This window comes from Tursiops truncatus, chromosome 20 (assembly GCF_011762595.2).
Source record: "Tursiops truncatus isolate mTurTru1 chromosome 20, mTurTru1.mat.Y, whole genome shotgun sequence".
Taxonomy (NCBI): Eukaryota; Metazoa; Chordata; class Mammalia; order Artiodactyla; family Delphinidae; genus Tursiops; species Tursiops truncatus.
In genome coordinates this window covers 7,981,915-8,002,020 of record NC_047053.1, presented here as the reverse complement: position 1 = coordinate 8,002,020, position 20,106 = coordinate 7,981,915, and the positions used below count along the sequence as shown (strand labels likewise).

The window sequence follows — 20,106 nt, the reverse complement described above, 5'->3', positions numbered from 1 at the left end:
AAATAAATCAATAAAAATCCGCACAGGTTCTTTCTAGTACTGCTGGAAGCATAACACATATTCGGTTGTAAATCTAGGAATACACATGTTTATTCAAGTTAATTTTATTAAGTAAATTTATTTTCTCTTACTTTTGTATTTATAAACTTTGAAATGGAATGTGTATAAAAACACATCATTTGTTTTCTAATTTAAAATTATTTTAAAAGAAAAGAAACAAAAGTACAAAAGATCATATAACACCACCCATATGCTTGCCACTTAAAGTACTGATCCCATGGCTTGGAAGTTCAACATCATTTTCGTAATTTAACCAGCTAGGATTCTGGTGTATGTGTATAAATCTGTTTCCCAAAACTGTTCTCTTTCTCAAAAAAAATTTTTAATATTAAAAAAGATACTCAACTGAATATAAAATAGTAAAAAACTTTGTAACTTACACTTCAGATGTTCTCCTGCTCCAGATAACAATTGGTAAAAGATATGAAAAGTACGTTCATCTTTTGCTTGACGAACAGCACGAGATTTTTCCAGAAGGTCTGAGCAAAGGAGGTTAAGGGTGACACTGAAGGCAGGAAAAGCCTTTTAACATCAGAATTACTATCACAACTTCACAAATAAGGAAACCAAGGCACAAAGAAATTACTCAAAATAACACAGCTGGGACTTCCCTGGTGGAGCAGTGGTTAAGAGTCTGCCTGCCAACGCAGGGGACACAGGTTCAATCCCTGGTCCAGGAAGATCCCACGTACCGCGGAGCAACTAAGCCCATGCGCCACAACTACTAAGCCTGTGTTCTAGAGCCCATGAGCCACAACTACTGAAGCCCGTGCGCCTAGAGCCCGTGCTCCGCAGCAAGAGAAGCCACCGCAATGAGAAGCCCGCGCACCGCAACGAGGAGTTGCCCCCGCTCACCGCAACTAGAGAAAGCCCACGCGCAGCAACGAAGACCCAACGCAGCCAAAAATAAACAAATAAACAAACAAATAAATAATAAAAATGCGAAGCATTGTATGTAGAAAAACTTAAAAAAAAAAACACCAGCTAATAAGTGGTAGAGGTACAAATCAAAACTTTGTTGAACTCCAAAATACATGTGCGTAACTCCTGTCCTACCCCTTTGAGGCCCCCGCTCAGCGCCTGCACGTCATAACACCGCGCCTCCGCCTGGGTAGCAGGACGCACATCTGGGGCCTGCTTGGGTTCTCTGTCCACGGGGCCTTGATGCTCCCAGCGTGTCTCTGGGTTGAAAGCCACACTGGACTCTCAGAGTCTCAGTTTCACTGCTTTGGGAGAGGACTGCCTCCTCTGAAGTAAACCTTCCCAAGGGCCACCAAAGTGAATTATGTGTGTACCATACAGCCTGATTTTAAATCAGACTATCCCAAACACATCCTCCACATCCGGCGAAAAGTGCACTCACATGAACGATGCTCCCCGGTATGAAGAAACTCTAGCTCCGTTCGCCTGTCATTTTCAAGTGCTTCTTGTGTTTTCTGGCTCTGAGCATATTTAGAGACACAAAACACAGTTCTGAATTAACAGGAAAAGTTTGATTCATCCCTCACCTGAGGGATAGAAGCAGTGCATTTCTATCACTAAAGAGTAGTTAACAAGTATCAGAGTATTGTCACCTGTATCTTTCCTAACTGGCACATCATCATTCAGAATCATTTCTAATTTATTATCTCTTAAATCAAATCAATTCTTTATACACCTATCATTCTTTAAGGCCATTCTATGCATGCGACATTTCTTAAGACTAGTCTATGTATTTGACTTTTTTTGCCTCTAGTTTTAGTCTGCTTAACACTAACTGAAACTACTTCAGCTCTGTACATCAATAAGGTTTGTTTTGATGGGACATGCTCATCCCACTAGTATCAGAAGTAGATGGTAAAAAATGGGCTAACACGGCAGTAACTGAAGATGTTTTCAACATATCGGTATTCACCTAAACGTCCTTACAGCACACAAACACTTCCTGGGTCGATGTACAGGTACCCTCACCTCAGTGGGACTCTCCACTTCCCCAGGCATGTGACCAGATCATGACCTGGTGTTAAAAACAAACAACAACAAAATACCACTTTGGAGTTCATATTCTGAAATTGAAGGTATTTGAACAAGTCACAATCTCTCTGGGCTAAAGTTTTATCATCTGGATAATGGGAGAGGTACCACAGAGGGTTGCCACGAGGCCATAGGAAAATTAAATCATTCTCTATTTTGAATAATGTGATTATGAAAAAGGATACATGTTTCAATGTTGGCCCCAACGATATAGCCAGTTACGTCAAAGTTGATCCGAATAAACTTGCCCTGAAAATAAATCACAAAGAGAAAACTGAAAATAAATTAAGGACACAGGAGATCTGACACTATAATAAAACAATAAGCCAAAGTACCCTGTCATGTATCCATGAATTGCTTACAAAAGCGGATCTTACATATTGCCCCAAATAAAAAGCCTCAATAAATTTTAAAATGTAGGGTTAGGATAGGTTACTCTCCTTGACATAATAAAAATGAAACCCTAACCATTTAGAACTTTTTAAAAGCTCTTCTAAATGATCTGAAAGATTTTAATAGCTTTAAAGGAACACTATGCCCAGCCCTATAATGCTAGACTTGAAAAAAGTAAATAATATAGATGACTTCCTAAGAAAACAGAAATCCATTCAGGAAAACAACAAGAGAAAACTTGAACCGACCATAATCATAGAAAATAATAAAATATAATTACTCCTTTAAAAATGATGGATTGGTCTTAAATAGTTTTGCAAATTCCTAGGGAATATTTGATTGCTTTACTACATAACTGTTTCAGGGAAACAAAAAACAGCGATTCTTTCATAATTCATTTTATAAAGTTGTCATAACACTGAATACCCAAACTGGTAAAGAGATCATAAAAAAGGGAAAGCAATATAAAAGCAAATATCTTACTTATAAATACTGATATGAAAGGTCAAATTAAATACTTTGCAAAATAAAGGAACATAATAATGATAAAAAATTCCAGGACTGCTAAGGACTGATACTGGTAAACATACTACTGTTATTCAGCAAATGAAAAGGCAAGGGATTGGAAGGCTTTCTTTATAGAAGTGGACAGGCAGATTCTAAAATTTAAGGGAAATGAAAAAGATCTAGCAAAGTCACAACAATTCTGAGAAAGAGGACCAGAGCTTGAGGACGTGCACTACTGGATTTCAAGAAGCTATAAAATTAAGACACTGTGGTATTGATTAAAGGACAGAGATACAGAACAATGGAGCAGAGTCCAGAAATAGACCACGCACATTCGGTCAGTTCATCTTTGACGAAGGTGCCGAGGTAATTTAACAGGGAAAGGACCAGTCTTTTCAACAAGTGGTGCTTGAAAAATATGCAAAATGAAACAAAAAGAACCTAGACCCTTACCCCACACCATATACAAAAATTAACTCAAAATAGATCACGGGGCTTCCCTGGTGGCACAGTGGTTGAGAATCTGCCTGCCAGTGCAGGGGACACGGGTTCGAGCCCTGGTCCGGGAAGATCCCACATGCCAGGGAGCAGCTAAGCTCTTCATTTCTACACCGTCCACTTCCTTCCAATCACTTTCATATACAATTCTGCCTTCAGCATTTGTCCCTTTACAAACCATACTGCATAAATGCTGATCCACAAACATTACACAAGATGAAAGAACACTGTCACATGGCCATTTAGTAAAACCAGCGGTCCAGATTCTTATTACAAAATTCTGAGTTAGGAAATCCTTCCTGTTGAATGACTAACTGGATGCCAATGACACATTTCCTTTTTGTCTTTAGAAATAGATTGTTCTTGAGTTTGAGAAAATTCAAGGCTATACCATTTGAAGACTCAACCTGAGACTTACAGAACCAATTTCACTGTCATCAGAGTCTACAACGCTGCCTGTCTCTTTGCATTCATCTTCGGATTCATCTAATATTTGTGAAATGTGTTCCTCTGTCACTTTACTGCTCTTTGTCATTAAGGTGAAAACTTCTGATTTTTTCAATTATGTTCACTGAAATCTAAAATCAGACTACAAAAATACTATCTGTAGCATTCTTTCATACCTTCTTGAAAGATAATGCAATTCTTTGGGCAATACAATAAGCAAACAAAAGGATGACGCAACAGTCACTGTTACAGCCTCCTTCTAGGCAATTCCATTAGTCTTATTACTTTAGTCTTTTTTTTAAATAAATAAATAAATTTATTTATTTATTGGCTGCATTGGGTCTTCATTGCTGCGCACGGGCTTTCTCTAGTTGCGGCGAGCGGGGTTTACTCTTTGTTGCGGTGCCTGGGCTTCTCATGGCGGTAGCTTCTCTTGCTGCGGAGCACGGGCTCTAGGCGCGCCCGTGGGCTCAGTAGTTGTGGCACGTGGGCTCAGTAGTTGTGGCACACAGGCTTAGTTGCTCCGCTGCATGTGGGATCTTCCTGGACCAGGGCTCGAACCCGTGTCCCCTGTGTTGGCAGGTGGATTCTTAACCACTGTGCCACCAGGGAAGCCCCTATTTTTAGTCTTTTTAAACACTGTTGGGAATAACTGATGAATAATGATGAATCAATTCCAAGGATGATGAAATAGCAAAATGTTACAAAATACAGAAAAAAATAGGATCACTAAAACCCTTAATTTTTCTTAGATTTATAAAATGGCCCAAAGGACTCATATGGTAATTATGAGAGAAAATGAGTTTTATGGTATTTTTAAAATAAGTCATATTTGTTCTTGTTTTGTGGAAGACCCTTAAGAAACAATAAAGTTCAAAACTATCAGTCCTTACAAATCATTAGAACTGCTCAAAAAAAAACCTCAAAAACTAAAATCAGGTCCTGATGTTATAATGAGGATTAAAATTCTTTACAAATTTTAAACAGCTGTATCATCTATACACTATTTCATTAATAAAAAATTACTATTTTAAGAGAGAGTAGTCAAGACAATGTTATTACTTCAAAGCTGCAAAGATTACACTGCCAACACAACTGCTCAGATACTTTTTCAAACTTCTCACTTTAACCCTGCAGAAAGGTTAATCAAAATCATATCATATCACCTAATTCTTACTGAATATTTCACTTAAAAATTCATTATATAGTAATACAAAGGTTCAGCTTTCAATAACTTGTCTAATTTATTATGTATTTATCTACATGCTGTTTAAGCTTTCAACTTCTTATACTATTTCCTATTCCCTTTTCTTTACCACTCTACATTAGAAGTTCAAAATTCATTAAACAAAAGAAATTCTTTATTTGGGCAAAAGGACAAAGTTATCACTGGTAATGTTGAACTCTAATAACTTTAAAATTTTAAATTGAACACTATCCATTTTATATTTGGTGAACTTATTTTTCCTTTACTTCATGAGAAAATATAAACTAAAAAAGGAAGTTAGATTCAAAGGAGAAAAAAAAACAAACTAAAATTTTTTAGTTCTTCTGAACTAAAAACATGGGCTTCTGAACAGGTAACCTAAAAAGAAATGTGCCCAAATAATTCAGACATGTGATCACTTACCTGGATAAACAAAGTCACCAACATACAACATCTAATTTGCTCATCCGTTCCCTAGCCAAATCGGTTCCCTTTCCTTTTTATAACTGGCATCCGCAGTTGCTCTAACCATTACAGCTAGTGCCAGAGAAACATCTTTTGGCTAAAGGAAAAGCGCCAGGCAAAAAACTAATGAAAAAAGAGGATGGAATGAGAAAGCCTACATGTGGGAGAAGGCAGAGTGGACTGGGGGTGTCCCTCTGGCCCTGTCCTGACCCCAAAAGAAACCAGTAACTCTGAAAACAACCTACTCGGTAACTAATAAATCTTGGTTCTATTTTTAAAACATTTTAACAAAACAAAAAAACCTTATAAAGTTGAAAATTATCAACTCTCTATGATATGATACTCATGTTCAGCTATTTTACGAGATCTACCCAAGTATCAATACTTTGACAAGAGAAAAAAGCAAAATTTCTGAACCAAAAGGAAATACTTTACTGAATATCCCCCAAATGGTCTAGGATTTAAATATTCCCCTTAATGTTGAACATCCTGGCAAATTAGGTAAGAGGCAGGCCAGGGGATGTGAAATCACTTCAGTGATAGTCTTGGGGTGGGGTCAGGGGAGAAAATAAAATATATAGGTTGAAAAGCTTTTCCGTCACATACATAATAAATACTCTTTCAGAATTAACGTTTTTATTAACATACAAATCTAAAGTGGAAAAGAAGCAGAGTTTTACTTTTAAATGGGTTGGGTCCTCTCATCTTTTAGACATGATGTGAAGAAACTTGTGGTGAAGATGCCCACACTGTATTTGATTCCCATATAGGTCAGATTATGGTACTCAGAATATTCAACCAGGATTTCGCCAATAAAAACAAAAACAAAGGAAAAGCAAAAAAAAGGACAAGTACATTATGTGTTAATGATAGAGGATGCATTTTGATGCCAGGCACATTGCTTCCCAATCCAAGAACAACTAAGACAGCATGTTACTGCAAGAGTCTGAACAGCAAAGATGGCCAGAATCCTCTCTCTTATGTAAAACAGAAACTAAAGAATTTCACTCAAAAGATGCAATAGGACAACCTGGATATTTTGATAGTCAAGAAAATAAGAAGAAAATTATCTTACTTAAAGAATTTTATGCCTTCTGAATCGACATTGGCTTTCTGGAACTTTTTCGGTGGGTGGTTAAGACGTATCCATAGTTATTAAATCTAGAGTGTTAGCAACTTACTGCAGGGATAATGCAGGTTTGTTTCATGCTCTGAAAATACTTTCCCCCTTCCTAATTTGGTATTTAAAGTTGTCATAAGATCTGTAATTTACCTGGAAACATGTTAGCATAGATAGCGTGCTATGGATGTGTATTAGTTTGCTCCAGGAAATATCTCCACTCTGGAAGCAGCTATTTGCCCTAAATGGGAAAACCCATTCGGGAAGTAATTAGTTAGGATTTAATCCCAAGGCCAGATGGCTATTGTAAATGCTTCAACTATCTTAATCTCCAGATTACACCAGAAGCTTTGTTAATTAGTAAAATGAGTTTTCTTGTGAACTAAGTGGCCCTGTCACTTAGTGTAACGGATGTTAAGAAATTCCTGGGGAAAAATGAGTGACATTAATAGCCATGGACTGATTGGAAATACACAGATGTCCGCCAGCCAGTCTGGTGTGGGCCGGGTGTCAAGGCTGCAGCGAGCCCCAGGGGGCTGCGGGGTTGGGAGGGCAGCCGTGGATCTGGAGGATGGGGGTTGCGTGGTGCAGACCACGTTCTGTGTCTGACACTGTCACATTTGCCTCGGTAAATCTTTACAGAAAGGCTCAGTGAGACAACACGAGACAGAGCAGCAACTGTGTTCAGTTTACCCACAAAATTGATTCTGGTGCCTGCTCGGATAATACACGTGAGGGCGCAGAATTCTGACTCACTTTCATTGTAACCTGGTAGCCAAGGGGTAAGGAGGCACCTGGAGGCTTTATCTAGCTTCAAAAATTAGAGGCTAATTAGCTACCACAAGGTACGTAAAATGTAATTGCTAAATTGGCTTAAATCTTTGCAAAGGAAAAAAAAATAGAAGAAATAAAGGAAAAGATTTGTGCAGATATGGTAAGTGATCCCTACTAAAACTTTCTAAGATGAGATGTATCTGCTGATACGATCATTTTGAAATGGAACTCCATTTCTAAAGTTTCATTACAAGACATTCATTTTACATAAATCTCCTCCATCTGGAACGCATTTCACTTGTCCATAAACAGAGAGCTGGACTAATTGCGAACGATTATTTTCATAAGGGCAATGCTCTCCTAAAGAATCCCCTTCAATACAAACCATGAGCTAGTCACCTTTGAAAGAAAAGATATTCTTCAGGAAAGTACTTGTCTATATCAGATCAAAGAAATGGAAACAAGTGGATTCTAAAATTTACAGAGTTTATAGTTTCTAATATTTTCACTGCAGGCATGTGTCTTGTAAATAATGACCACACGGAATTCCACTGTACACACAACTCATCTTTTAACGTCACGTCACTCTTTCGGTCTGACGTCCAACCCCAATCCCAGCCCCAACCCCAGGCTGGCCTGGCTGTGGGGCCAGCAGCTCCCAGGCACCTTCTGCCCACACTTCTAAAACTGGGGCATACGCACTATGGAAAACAGGGTGGAGGTTCCTTAAAAAGGTAAAAATAGTTACCATATGATCCAGCAATCCCACTCCTGGGTATATATACGGAAAAGACGAAAACTCTAGTTTGAAAAGATACGTGCACACCCCAATGTTCACAGCAGCCCTATTTACAGTAGCTAAGACAAGGAAGCAACCTAAGTGTCCAGCAACATATGAATGAATAAAAAGATGTGGTACATATGTATACAACAGAATACTACTCATCCATAAAAAAGAATGAAACATTGCCATTTGCAGCAACATGCATGGACCCAGAGATTATCATACTGAGCGAAGTAAGTCAGAGAAAGACACATTACACGATGTTGCTTATATGTGGGACTAAAAAATAATACAAATGAATTTATTTACAAAACAGAAACAGACTCACAGACATAGAAAACAAACTTACGGTTACCAAAAGGGAAGGGTGGGGAGGGATAAATTAGGAGTATGGGACTAACAGATACACACCACTACATATAAAACAGATAAGCAACAAGGATCTACTGTATAGCACAGGGAACGATATTCAATGTCTTGTAATAACCTATAATGGAAAAGAATATGAAAAAAAATGTGTAACTGAATCACTTTGCTGTACACCTGAAACTAACATGATTGTAAATCAACTATGCTTCAATTAAAAAAAAAAACCAAAAAACTGGGGCATGCGTATTCTCAGAGAGCCTGGCACGTGCAACACTCCCTGAGCTCAACTGTACAGGATGGCATGTCATCAAAAACACATTAAAGGTAAAACTCAACTGAAGGTGAGCTCTGTGAGGCTGCAGACCTTTGCTTTGTGCACTGATATATTCCCAGGGCATAGAAGAGTGTCAAGTGCTTAGTAGGTAACCACGCTGTAACAATGGATTCCATAAATACATATACCTACTATGTACTTACACGTGGGAGGCAAAGGCAACTAAGGATCCAGAGAGCAAGGTGGATGGGGTCCCTACCGCCAGAGATCCTACATGCTAGCAGGAGAGAGATCACAGATGAGCAGAGTGCCGACTACAGACTGTGCTACAAGGGAAATCAGCAGGACACCGGGATAGAGGATATAGAGGAAACCTCCTCAGACCAGGTTTGAGACGAACAAGGAGTTTAAGGAAGGGAGAAGGAGAAACGTGGACAGATGTGAAATACGTCCTGGAGGTGGAACCACAAAATTCACTCCTGGCTTGGACATGGGCCGTGAGAAAAAGGCTCAATCAAGGATGATTCCTAGGTATTTTGTTTTTCTAGGTTTTGTTGTTTTTAAGTTTAAGCAACTGGGTGACTTGATGGTACCATTTACTGACGTCAGACTTAAAAAGAGAAATTTTGAACGAAGAAAAAAAGTTCCATTTGTTAATTCAAGAAATCCATTAGACATCCAGTGGAGATAACAAGTAAGCAGCACAGTGCCTGGCAAAGGATAGGTGCTTAACAGTTAACTGAAATGCACAACAAAAAATCTAAATTAATAAAATTTAATTTAAAAATGAGTCTACACTGGCTACTCTCTAACCCCCTGAGAAACAGTGTTGGCAACACCCACAGGAAACTGCTAAAGGGTGTTTTAACTGAACATGAGTCAGTCAACGGAACTAATTACTTCACTATTCTTTATGGACCTGCTAAAATCAAGTTCTTGTTGTACTGTGCAGTTAATACCTTATGATAATAGTAGCTGGCTACTAAACTCTTTAAAAGAATACTGTACGTATCAATATAAAGTTGACTTTCTAAGAATTAAAGCCCAAAGTCAATATTAAAGATATGTTTGTTTCTTGGTTGAATGAATAGCTAAGAATACTGCCTTAATCAAAAATCTTTTCTAAACAGATTAGCTTTTATACTACAAAGCTACAGTAATCAAGACAGTATGGTATTGGCATAAAAACAGAAATATAGATCAATGGTACAGGATAGAAAGCCCAGAGATAAACCCATGCACCTATGGTCACCTAATCTATGACAAAGGAGGCAAGAATATACAATGCAGAAAAGACAGTCTCTTCAATAAGCGAGGCAGTGGAAAACTGAACAGCTACATGTAAATGAAATTAGAACACTCCCTAACACCATACACAAAAATAAACTCAAAATGGATTAAAGACCTAAATGTAACACCTGATACTGTAAAACTCTTAGAGGAAAACATAGGAAAAATACTCTTTGACATAAATCACAGCAAGATCTTTTTTGACCCACCTCCTAGAGTAATGAAAATAAAAACAAAAATAAACAAGTGGGACCTAATTAAACTTAAAAGCTTTTGCACAGCAAAGGAAAACATAAACAAGACAAAAAGACAACATTCAGAATGGGAGAAAATTTCGCAAATGAAGCAACTGACAAAGGATTGATCCCCAAAATATACAAAACAGCTCATGCAGCTCAATATCAAAAAAAACCCAAACAACCCCATCCAAAAATGGGCAGAAGACCTAAATAGACATTTCTCCAAAGAAGACATACACATGGCCAAGAGGCACATGAAAAGATGCTCAACATCACTAATTACTAGAGAAATGCAAATCAAAACTACAATGAGGTATCACCTCACACCTGTCGAAATGGCCATCATCAAAAAATCTACAAACAATAAATGCTGGAGAGGGTGTGGAGAAAAGGGAACCCTCTTGCACTGTTGGCGGGAATGTAAATTGATACAGCCACTATGGAGAACAGTATGGAGGTTCCTTAAAAGACTAAAAATCGAACTAGTATATGACCCAGCCATCCCACTACTGGGCATATACCCTGAGAAAACCATAATTCAAAAAGACACATCCACTCCAATGATCATTGCAGCAGTATTTACAATAGCCAGGACATGGAAACAACTTAAGTGTCCATCAACAGAGGAGTGGATAAAGAAGATGTGGTACATATATACAATGGAATATTACTCAGCCATAAAAAGGAACGAAATTGGGTCATTTGTAGAGATGTGGTTGGTCCTAGAGTCTGTCACACAGCGTGACGTAAGTCAGAAAGAGAAAAACAAATATCGTATATTAACGCATATATGTGGAGTCTAGAAAAATGGTACAGATGAACCTATTTGCAGGGCAGGAATAGAGACACAGACGTAGAGAACAGACATGTGGACACAGGGGCATAAGGGGAGGGTGGGACGAATTGGGAGATTAGGATTGACATATATACACTACCATGTGTAAAATGGATAGCTAGTGGGAACCTGCTGTATAGGGCAGGGAGCTCAGCTCAGTGCTCTGTGATGACCTAGATGGGTGGGATGGGGGTGGAGGTGGGAGGGAGGTCCAAGAGGGAGGGGATATATGTATGCCTATGGCTGATTCACTTCATCGTGCAGCAGGAACTAACACAGCGTTGTGAAGCAATTATACTCCAAAAAAAAAAAAAAGATTAGCTTTTACTATATTAGATTGAGCATACTTAATGATGATTATTCAGTAGTACAAGCACTTTGGAAGGTGGAACCTCAGCTGAATCAGGGTTTGTTGAGAATTCACACTGAATGGGTGATTCTTGCTAGAATCAATCTTGCTAGGAAACAATCTAAGAAATTCTTCCCACCAGTAGAATGTAAAAGAAGTTCCCACCAGAATTATTTTATCAGCCTTTGGAACAGGATGCGTCAATAACAAGCATTAAGGAGACTTAAGTATAGTAATTGCGCTGCAAATGAATTTCAAAAAGTGATCAGCTTAATTTAGACTACAAGTTAAAGGAACGAACTAGAGCAGAGTTTCTCAACCTCCATATAACTGACATTTGGGGATAATTCTGTTGTGGGGCCTGCCCTGTACACTGTAGGATGTTTAGCAACATCCCTGGCCTCCACCCACAAGACGTCAAACGTGGGATCCCCAGGGGACCCCAAAATGAGAACCAGCGATCTAGAGTAATGCAAATTACGGATTGTAACCTACATACGTCAATATGGAAATCTAATGATCTCTGGTAGGCCAACTTCCAAGATGGCCTCAGTAACCCCTACCTTCTGGTACTCGGGTCACCTGCTCTGGGGGATGCCGGCTGCCATGTCGTGAGCAAGCGTCATGTGGCAGAGAGGCCACTGAGGTGTGGAACTGAGGCTTCTTGCCAAAAGCTACCCAAGTAAGCTGGGAAGCTCCTCCAGCCTCAGCAGGCGTTCAGATGCCTCGGCTAGCCAATCACACAGTAATGACGACCTCATGGGAGACCACGGGCCAGAACCAGCACTCAGAAACGCTGAGACGATAAACGTTTTACGTCACTAGGTCTTCGGGGAATTTGTTACATAGCAACACGTCTATCTGTCCCAAACACAAAAACCTCAGCAGATGAATCTTTCCCACTTAGTAACAGAATCACTACATTCTTTACCAAAGGACACACAGGACTGCTTAGTAGCAATTTATCTTTTCTAGGCAAAAATGAGACAAATGGGTACAAAAGTGTTTTTCTTGAATTTGAGTGTGGTTTGGGGGGGGTGGGCTAGAAATCAGAATAGACTGGTAACTTGATTTATGTGGTAAAAGAAAACATGTTCCACTAAGAAGTCCTTGAAAATCTTCACGGAGATTCACATACCAAAGCTGGTAGCTCACTGTGCCTCCCGTCCCAGGACACAGCCACTAAACACAGGGCTTTCAGGAGGAAGAATTCCAGATCTAATTGTGGCTCCAGCTCAGGGCTGACGGTCCACAGAATGATAGAAACTCACAAAGCAGCTCCGTTTCCCCAGAGCCAAAAGTCACAGCCATGCTTCCTACTGACACGGGCACATTTGTTATCCCACTTTGTACAGAAAAAGCTAGAATAATTACTAAATGAACTTGGATTAAGCAAATCTTCAGATTTTATCTTACTGGGAATAAACAATATTCCAAGCAAACAGTCCCATACTTCTTACATAACTTGGCTAAAGTCTCTTGCACTTAAACTACCTCTGAGGGTGTTACGGGCTGAATCGTCCCCCACCCACAAATCCATATGTTGAAGTTCTAACCTCTAGTAGCTCAGAGCATGACTGTGTTTAAAGAAAGGGTCTTCACAGATGTAATTAAGCTAAAATGAGGTCACTAGGGTGGGCCGGATCCAATATGACTGGGGTCTTATGAGAGAAGAACGGACACAGACACATGCGGAGGGAAGAGCACGTGAATTCACAGGAGACGGCCGTCCACAAGCCAAGGAGAGAGGCCTTGGAAGAAACCAACCCTGCCAACACCTTGATCCCAGACTTCCTCCAACTGTGAGAAAATACATGTCTATTGTTTAAGCCACCCAGTCTGTGGTGCTCTGTTTTGGCGGCCCGGGCAAAGGCATACAGAGGGTTATCTAGCTACCTTTGTATTTCCTGGGTCCTCTGTGGTCTGGTGGCATCTCCTAATCACAGAAACCACATCGTCAGGAGATTAACGTGCGGACCCAGAGTAAAGAATGTCACAGTGAACCCGATTTCCAGAAACTGCCCATCAAGGGATTGTTAGAATTGAAGTCTCTGATTCTGGCCTTCTTAACTTTAACCAAGACGTCTAATATCAGAGAAGGGAGGAAAAACATAGAATTAACTCGAATTACTTAAGTAGAAATAACAGAAGTTGAATGATTTGCTATTAAAGTGTCGACTCTAAGCAGCTGGAAAGGGGAGGGCCGTGTTCCGTAAGTCACACTGAGCCGGCTGTCACTCAGGATAACGTCCCCAGACTAGGCGTGCAAGCCGGTGGGGCTGAGGAAGAAAGTAAAGTTTTCAGCGAATTAAGGGAGTCGAACGGCTGAGAGGAAATTTTTGAGGAAACAAAATGTGAGGGACAAATTATTCTGAGGTCCACATCCCATAGAAATGGTAATGTACGAAAAGAACAATTTACCACATCCAATTCCAACTTCGCTTGTTGAGTGTTCACTGTGCCTGGTTCTGTGTTAAGTATTCAGCACGCATCTCATTTAATCTCCACGCCAACCTCATAATTACATATCATCCCCAATCAAACACGAAGAAGTAAGTTCAGAGAGGTTATATAATTATACATCCACAGAATAATACATAACTATCTATAATAAACATATGATTAAAATTACTTTCCCATTTGTTTTGCTTTTTAAAATGTGACTACTAGGAAAATGTTAATTACACGTGACTTGCATTGTATTTCTGTTGGACAGCCCTGTTCCGTACTACATCTGTTAGGAAGGAAAGTACTTGATTTGCTTAATCATGGTAGACATTCAACTAGAAGTCTGAGGAATGAAAAGTTTCTGGTGCTTTTAAACTTACAAAACGAGATGAGTTATCATTTTTCACAGTCTTTGCGTTTCCAAATGATTCCAGGATTGGATTTGCTTGCAAAAGCTGCCGTTCAAGTTCCCCCTAAAAGACATTACACACACACACACACACACACACACACACACAAATAAAAGCAAATATATGTTAATCTAACATGTCTACTCCAGTCCTCAGGGAAAAAAAAAAACAAAGCAAAACCAAACACTGCCTCTTTTGCTCAGTATTTTCATTTTATTTGCCATCCAGCAAACTTTGTTGTTGGCTTCTTACCTTGGTCTTATGGGCTCTGCTAAAGGAAAAAAATAGCATCTATCATGTGCTCACAAGGAGAAGAAAATGTCACATTGCACAGTGATGGTAAATTTAAGGACGGGGCACATAAATTAAGTGGAGAATTTTTAAAATAAAGCCAGCTGGTTTTCATGAAATGAAATTTAGCATGATACTTCAATTAAGGACATATTAATACTTATACTCCTGCTTATTTCTACTTTGCCTCGTTCCAAAGATTTAAGGCAGCAAATTCTAATAATTTCCACTGTACTGGTAATAAGACTTGCCATTTTTCCAAGGGTTTCACATAACATCTTAATGATGTAGACAGGGCAATGTCCTCATCTCCGGTTTCAGAGACGACAAAGATGGCGATGCTACTGAATTCTTGCACATATTTAAAAAGCTAAGTATACTGTATTTGGTATAATGGTCATTACTTATATGCAAATTAAGCTATAAAACAGATTTTACAAACAAAATACGTTAAGTATATATATGCTTTAATCATGAAACACAACAGAAGGCTGTATGGGGAAGCATGAGGCATTTCTGTATCCCTGGAATGTAATTTCAGAATTACACTGTAGGACTTAAATAAATCTGCTCTTTCCAAACACAAATCTTACCCCTGTATTTTAAAATACCCACAGTATACTAGACCTCAAGAAAGGATAAAAACTGCTAGCTACTGTGATTCTCTAAGCAAAAACAGAGTACAAGGAAGCTCACGTAAGATTTTAAAATTAATGGCCACCTGCCCTGTGACGTATTACACTACCATCGACTCCAAAATCGGGAACAGACCTATGCCACACATGCAGTCTCGGCATCTGACCCAGGTGTGGTTCACTCCACTGAAAGGGCAGGAAATGTTCCTGAAGCACGTGACACAGCGAGGCGCTGCAGTGTTACACGTCTACTCTGGAGCATTTATGTGGACTGTCCCATTGTCTGCATTATTTTCCCAGGTTTTATCTATAGTCTACTATTGTGTTCAACTGAAACCAGGCAGGAACCAGTCCTGCCATGTGAATGTCACGACGTGGCATCAACTCACATTCCTGGCTTTAGATAATATGCTCCCTGTATGGGGGATCTTCCCGTTTATGGACTTCAAGACACCAGACTACTTCTGATGTAAATTTTCTAAACGCTACATGCTATCAGAGTTTCTTAAACATGGTGTCCTGAACCAACGTTAATGGCTGACAGTCATCACTACGAACAGCAGCCGTTGTGCTGTGACGCAGAAGCACAGCCTCCCCTGGAGGTTAGCGGCCACGGCCATCACTGCGCCTGTGCCAGCATCTTGCAAAGCTCTCGGTGCGCTGGCACCGCAGTGACGATTTGGGCTCTAGAATCCCTTAACCTCACTCAATCTGTGTGATCGGGGCGTAGAAACTGTCAGAAAAACCCGGACTTGATAAGTGGGGCACTGCCTTTACCTGACACTCCTACGGTTACATCAAGGAGTCAGAATACAGATGCCTTAAAATTACACACTATCCTACCAAATCATAATAAAAATACTTTCAATAGTAATCTACCTTTAAAATATTTTCCTAACTTGGAGGTAGAACAAATATTATATACCTCATTTTAATATTCCCTAGACACGGCTTCAAGAACTCTGGGTCAAGTTTATAGATTCTTTTCTCCTTTGCGTGTGTATGCGCGTGTGTGTGTGTGTGTACACGCACGTGTGTGCATGTGATCCACTGATCCTGATTCCATTCTTTCTTCTCTTGCCTTAAAGGCACCGGCTGTATACCCTACACGAGGTTAGTCAGTATCACGCCAAAATGATGCTCTGTGAACGTTTGCTGAATGGATGGGTAATCAGCGGTCCGAAGACATTCTAGCAGTATTTGGGGAGGGGATGGTGGTGAGCCAGAGGTGGAAGTAAGATTTGGGTTAAGGGTCCTCGTAATCACTGTCATAACCACAGGCCTGGGTCCCTGCTTTGAAGGCCACAACATTAACAGGAATGTGGTGGTACTTCTCTTCCAATGGATTTTTGACATCATTGAGACCAAGTAAAGATCTCAAAAACTCATAAATGAATCACAAAGAGCTTGACACAGAGCTAATATCATAAAACACACAAAAATGATCTTTAAGAAATTACCACTAAAATTTGACCATTTCTGCCTTGAATAATTTCACATTTAGATAAACAGGGCTAACAGCTCTCAACCAAATTATGAAGCCATTTACAAACCATCACGGGACAGTGACTAAGTGCTAACCTCTCTGCTGGGACTCGGATGGGCAATGTCCCTTTTCTAATTCTATATAGTAATAAGAAATGTCACTTGCGAATGTGGGGAAAAGAAATCAGCATTAGCTATTTAAATTATTTTTAAAGTTCTAAGTATTTAGAATGATATGATGCTTTAAAGGTTTACCAATCGTGATGAAAACTATACCCTTGTGTTTATTACACAGTGTATTATATACACTTGCTATATGATAGATATAGGATGAGTTTTAAATTGGTTAAAAAAATTATATATATACATACATCTCTTTCAAAACTCTAGTTCAGCCAGCAAGGGGACTCGGGCTGGACTCTTGCTGCACCTGTAGGCCTGATGGGCAAAGCTGCAGGCGACCCACTGACCGCAGAGTACGGTTGGAAGCTGGCGGCAGCAGTCAATCGCCATGTTTAGAACCAGACTCTCATCTCGAGTGGCAGGCTCTAGTTTCTGTGCTTGTTACCTGCTATCTATCACCTTTTTGTCTTAGTTCAAGGCAGTTTAGACCAGTAGATAAGAGTCATCCGGAAGCTGCCATCTAGAGGTGGATGACTCAGGAGTCAGTGGGCAGGTGGGCTGGCTTGAAGGGGTCATTCCCCGGGGATGGTCCAGTCTAAGAAATTAGTCGTCCTCAAACCTGCTCTGAGATCGTACCACGTCCAGGCTTTGGAGTGGCCCTGAACACTGTGCCAGACATCGAGGGTCTGTAACAGTGACCTACGATGAGGGATATGGGCACTGGAGCTGTACTTGCTGTTGGCCGGGGCATTAAGCCAAACGGGGACTCATTTTGTTATGGTAAGTAAAAGTTGAGAGGTAAATGGTTTACTTCTTAAATACCGTGACCTTAATTTTGAAAATTTATTTCTTACATTTGTTCCTATTTCTATAATGAAGTTATAAGGTAAACATAAAAAAATCGGTCACTTCACACTGCTAGGATGGCCTTAATAAAAAGACAATGACAAGTGTTGCCCAGGATATGGAGAAACTGGCCCCCTCAAACACTGCGGGGAATGTAAAGTGGTGCAGCCTCTATGGAAAAGTTGGGCAGCTCCTCAAAATGTTAAACAGAAAATTACCAGCAATTCCACTCCTAGGTATACACCCAAGAGAACTAAAAATGTATGGCTACATGAAAACTTATATATTGCAGCATCATTCGTATTGGTGCCAAAGTGGAAACAATCCAAATGGCCAACAACTGGTGAAGGGATAAACAGAACGTGACAAATTTAATAGAACAGGTTATTATTTGGCCACAGAAAGGAATGCAGCACTTACACAAGCTCCAGCATGGATGAACCTTGAAAACATTATGCACAGTGAGAACCACATATTATATGATTCCGTTCATATAAAATACCCCGAATAGGCAGAGTCAGAGAGACAGGAAGTAGATGAGGGATTTCCAGGGGCTGGGGGAACATGGAAGGTGATTCCTAATAGGTATACGGTTTCTTTTGGGGGTGATGAAAATGTTCTAAAATTGATTGTAGTGATAATTGCATAACTCTGGGAATACACTGGAAAAAAAAAAAACACTGACCTGTACACTTTAAAGGAGTGAATTTTATGGGACAGGAATTTAAATCTTAATAGAGTTATTTAAAAAAAAAGAATGAGCAAAGAGACAAAGACTCACAAAATCAGGAGCCTACAAATGCCTTCCACTTTGTTCTTACAATTTATACTGCTGTTTAGTGATAAAATGCTAGCAACTGACACAAACTGTTCCTGGGAATCTGAGTTTTGCCAATAAAGTTCAACATAAATTTGGAAACCAGTGATATTAAACCAAGAGAAACACTGCCTTTGCAAAGTACAACCATTACTTTACGGTAGTCATCCTCAAAATGGGGCGAGGAAGGCATGCCTGCGGGCGCCCGGGAAGGGCAGGGGGTGTGGGGAGAGAAGTAAGTTCTCGACTCAATCCTCCCCAGGGTGTGAGCAGTCCCTATGCTCAGGAGTATCTCATATTCCTCAGGTGCGCTGGGGAAGAAAAAGTAATTGAGAACCAGCAGTCTTCTCATGTTTCTAAAAACATGGCACAGCTACTTCTTGACTAGCTTCAACATAACCTTGGGGAAAGCAGCATGGAAGGTTCTGCGCAGAGTGCGAACATGCAACAAGACATGCAAATCGGTAATGACAGTGCAGCACGGCCCAGAGAAGCTGTCGCCTCGCCTTCTTGGAGGATACCTGCTTACGGGGGTTCATTTGACCCAAAGTAAAATCTAGGGGTAGGCATGCTACTCACACACCACAGGGATCCGCTCTGTAGTTTAAGATGACATCGAAACAAAATGTTAACAATGATGATTTATGTAATCCACAGAGGATTTGGAAAAACGAAATCTGTACGTTAACTATTTAACACTATTTTGCTAGTGATCTAAGTACATATTAAAGGGTCATTTAGCATGTACTCTAAAACACAAAGAAAAGCTGGTTGCTGGTCTAGAGATTCCTTCTTTAACTGGCAAAGAAGCCTTTAAATATCATACAGGATAATGATTATTTCATTCATCCTCCCAATGCATTATCACTGGTCTGGTCTACAGCTAAAAGCAAAAGGACATCCTGGGCCTTCATAGGTATAGTACAGCTTTAGTGTCTGAGAATTTCTTAAGAATTCTAAAAAAGATATCTGAAAATCTCAGTATCTGGGACTATTCCTTTAGATGTTTCTGATCGTTTATGTTAAGAGATTGTTTTCATAACACTATCGTTTCTTGCTTTATGCTAGCTTTGCACCACTATGCTTGTGGAAGACACACCAGAACCGTTCCAGTGCGAGGGAATGGGCTGTCCAAGTACAGACGCCCCATTCTATCCAAGGCATCTGGCTCAGCTCCGCCCTCCCTCTCTTGCCAAGTAGCAGGAAATGCTCCGGTCCATGGCTTGTTCACTGCTATGCTCTGCGGAGCTAAAAGGCGGGCATCTGATAATTAGGGAGAATAACATTCCTCTGCTACTTGCCCTGGATAAAGAAAATCCTAAATTTATGTATTAAATACAACGAGGCTTTGGGGTTAAAACACTTACCAGGCCCTACAAGGTTAACAGATCAGAAATTGTTTAAGTTGCAACTTTTCGAGCTGCAGC

General features: G+C 39.9%; 1 protein-coding gene across 4 annotated transcripts in view; it reads right to left on the bottom strand.

Annotated features, from left to right (window-relative positions):
* Nucleotides 1–20,106, bottom strand: part of MYH10 (myosin heavy chain 10) — a 129,007-nt gene that overhangs the window by 62,326 nt on the left and 46,575 nt on the right. For all 4 annotated transcript variants that reach the window (XM_073798318.1, XM_033847518.2, XM_033847519.2 and 1 more), the window contains exons 6-8: nucleotides 14,453–14,545; nucleotides 2,259–2,322; nucleotides 441–539 (exon numbers count right to left, since the gene is read on the bottom strand). In XM_073798318.1, coding sequence (XP_073654419.1) covers nucleotides 441–539; nucleotides 2,259–2,322; nucleotides 14,453–14,545 — 256 coding nt within the window. The remainder of the gene's footprint in view (nucleotides 1–440; nucleotides 540–2,258; nucleotides 2,323–14,452; nucleotides 14,546–20,106) is intronic.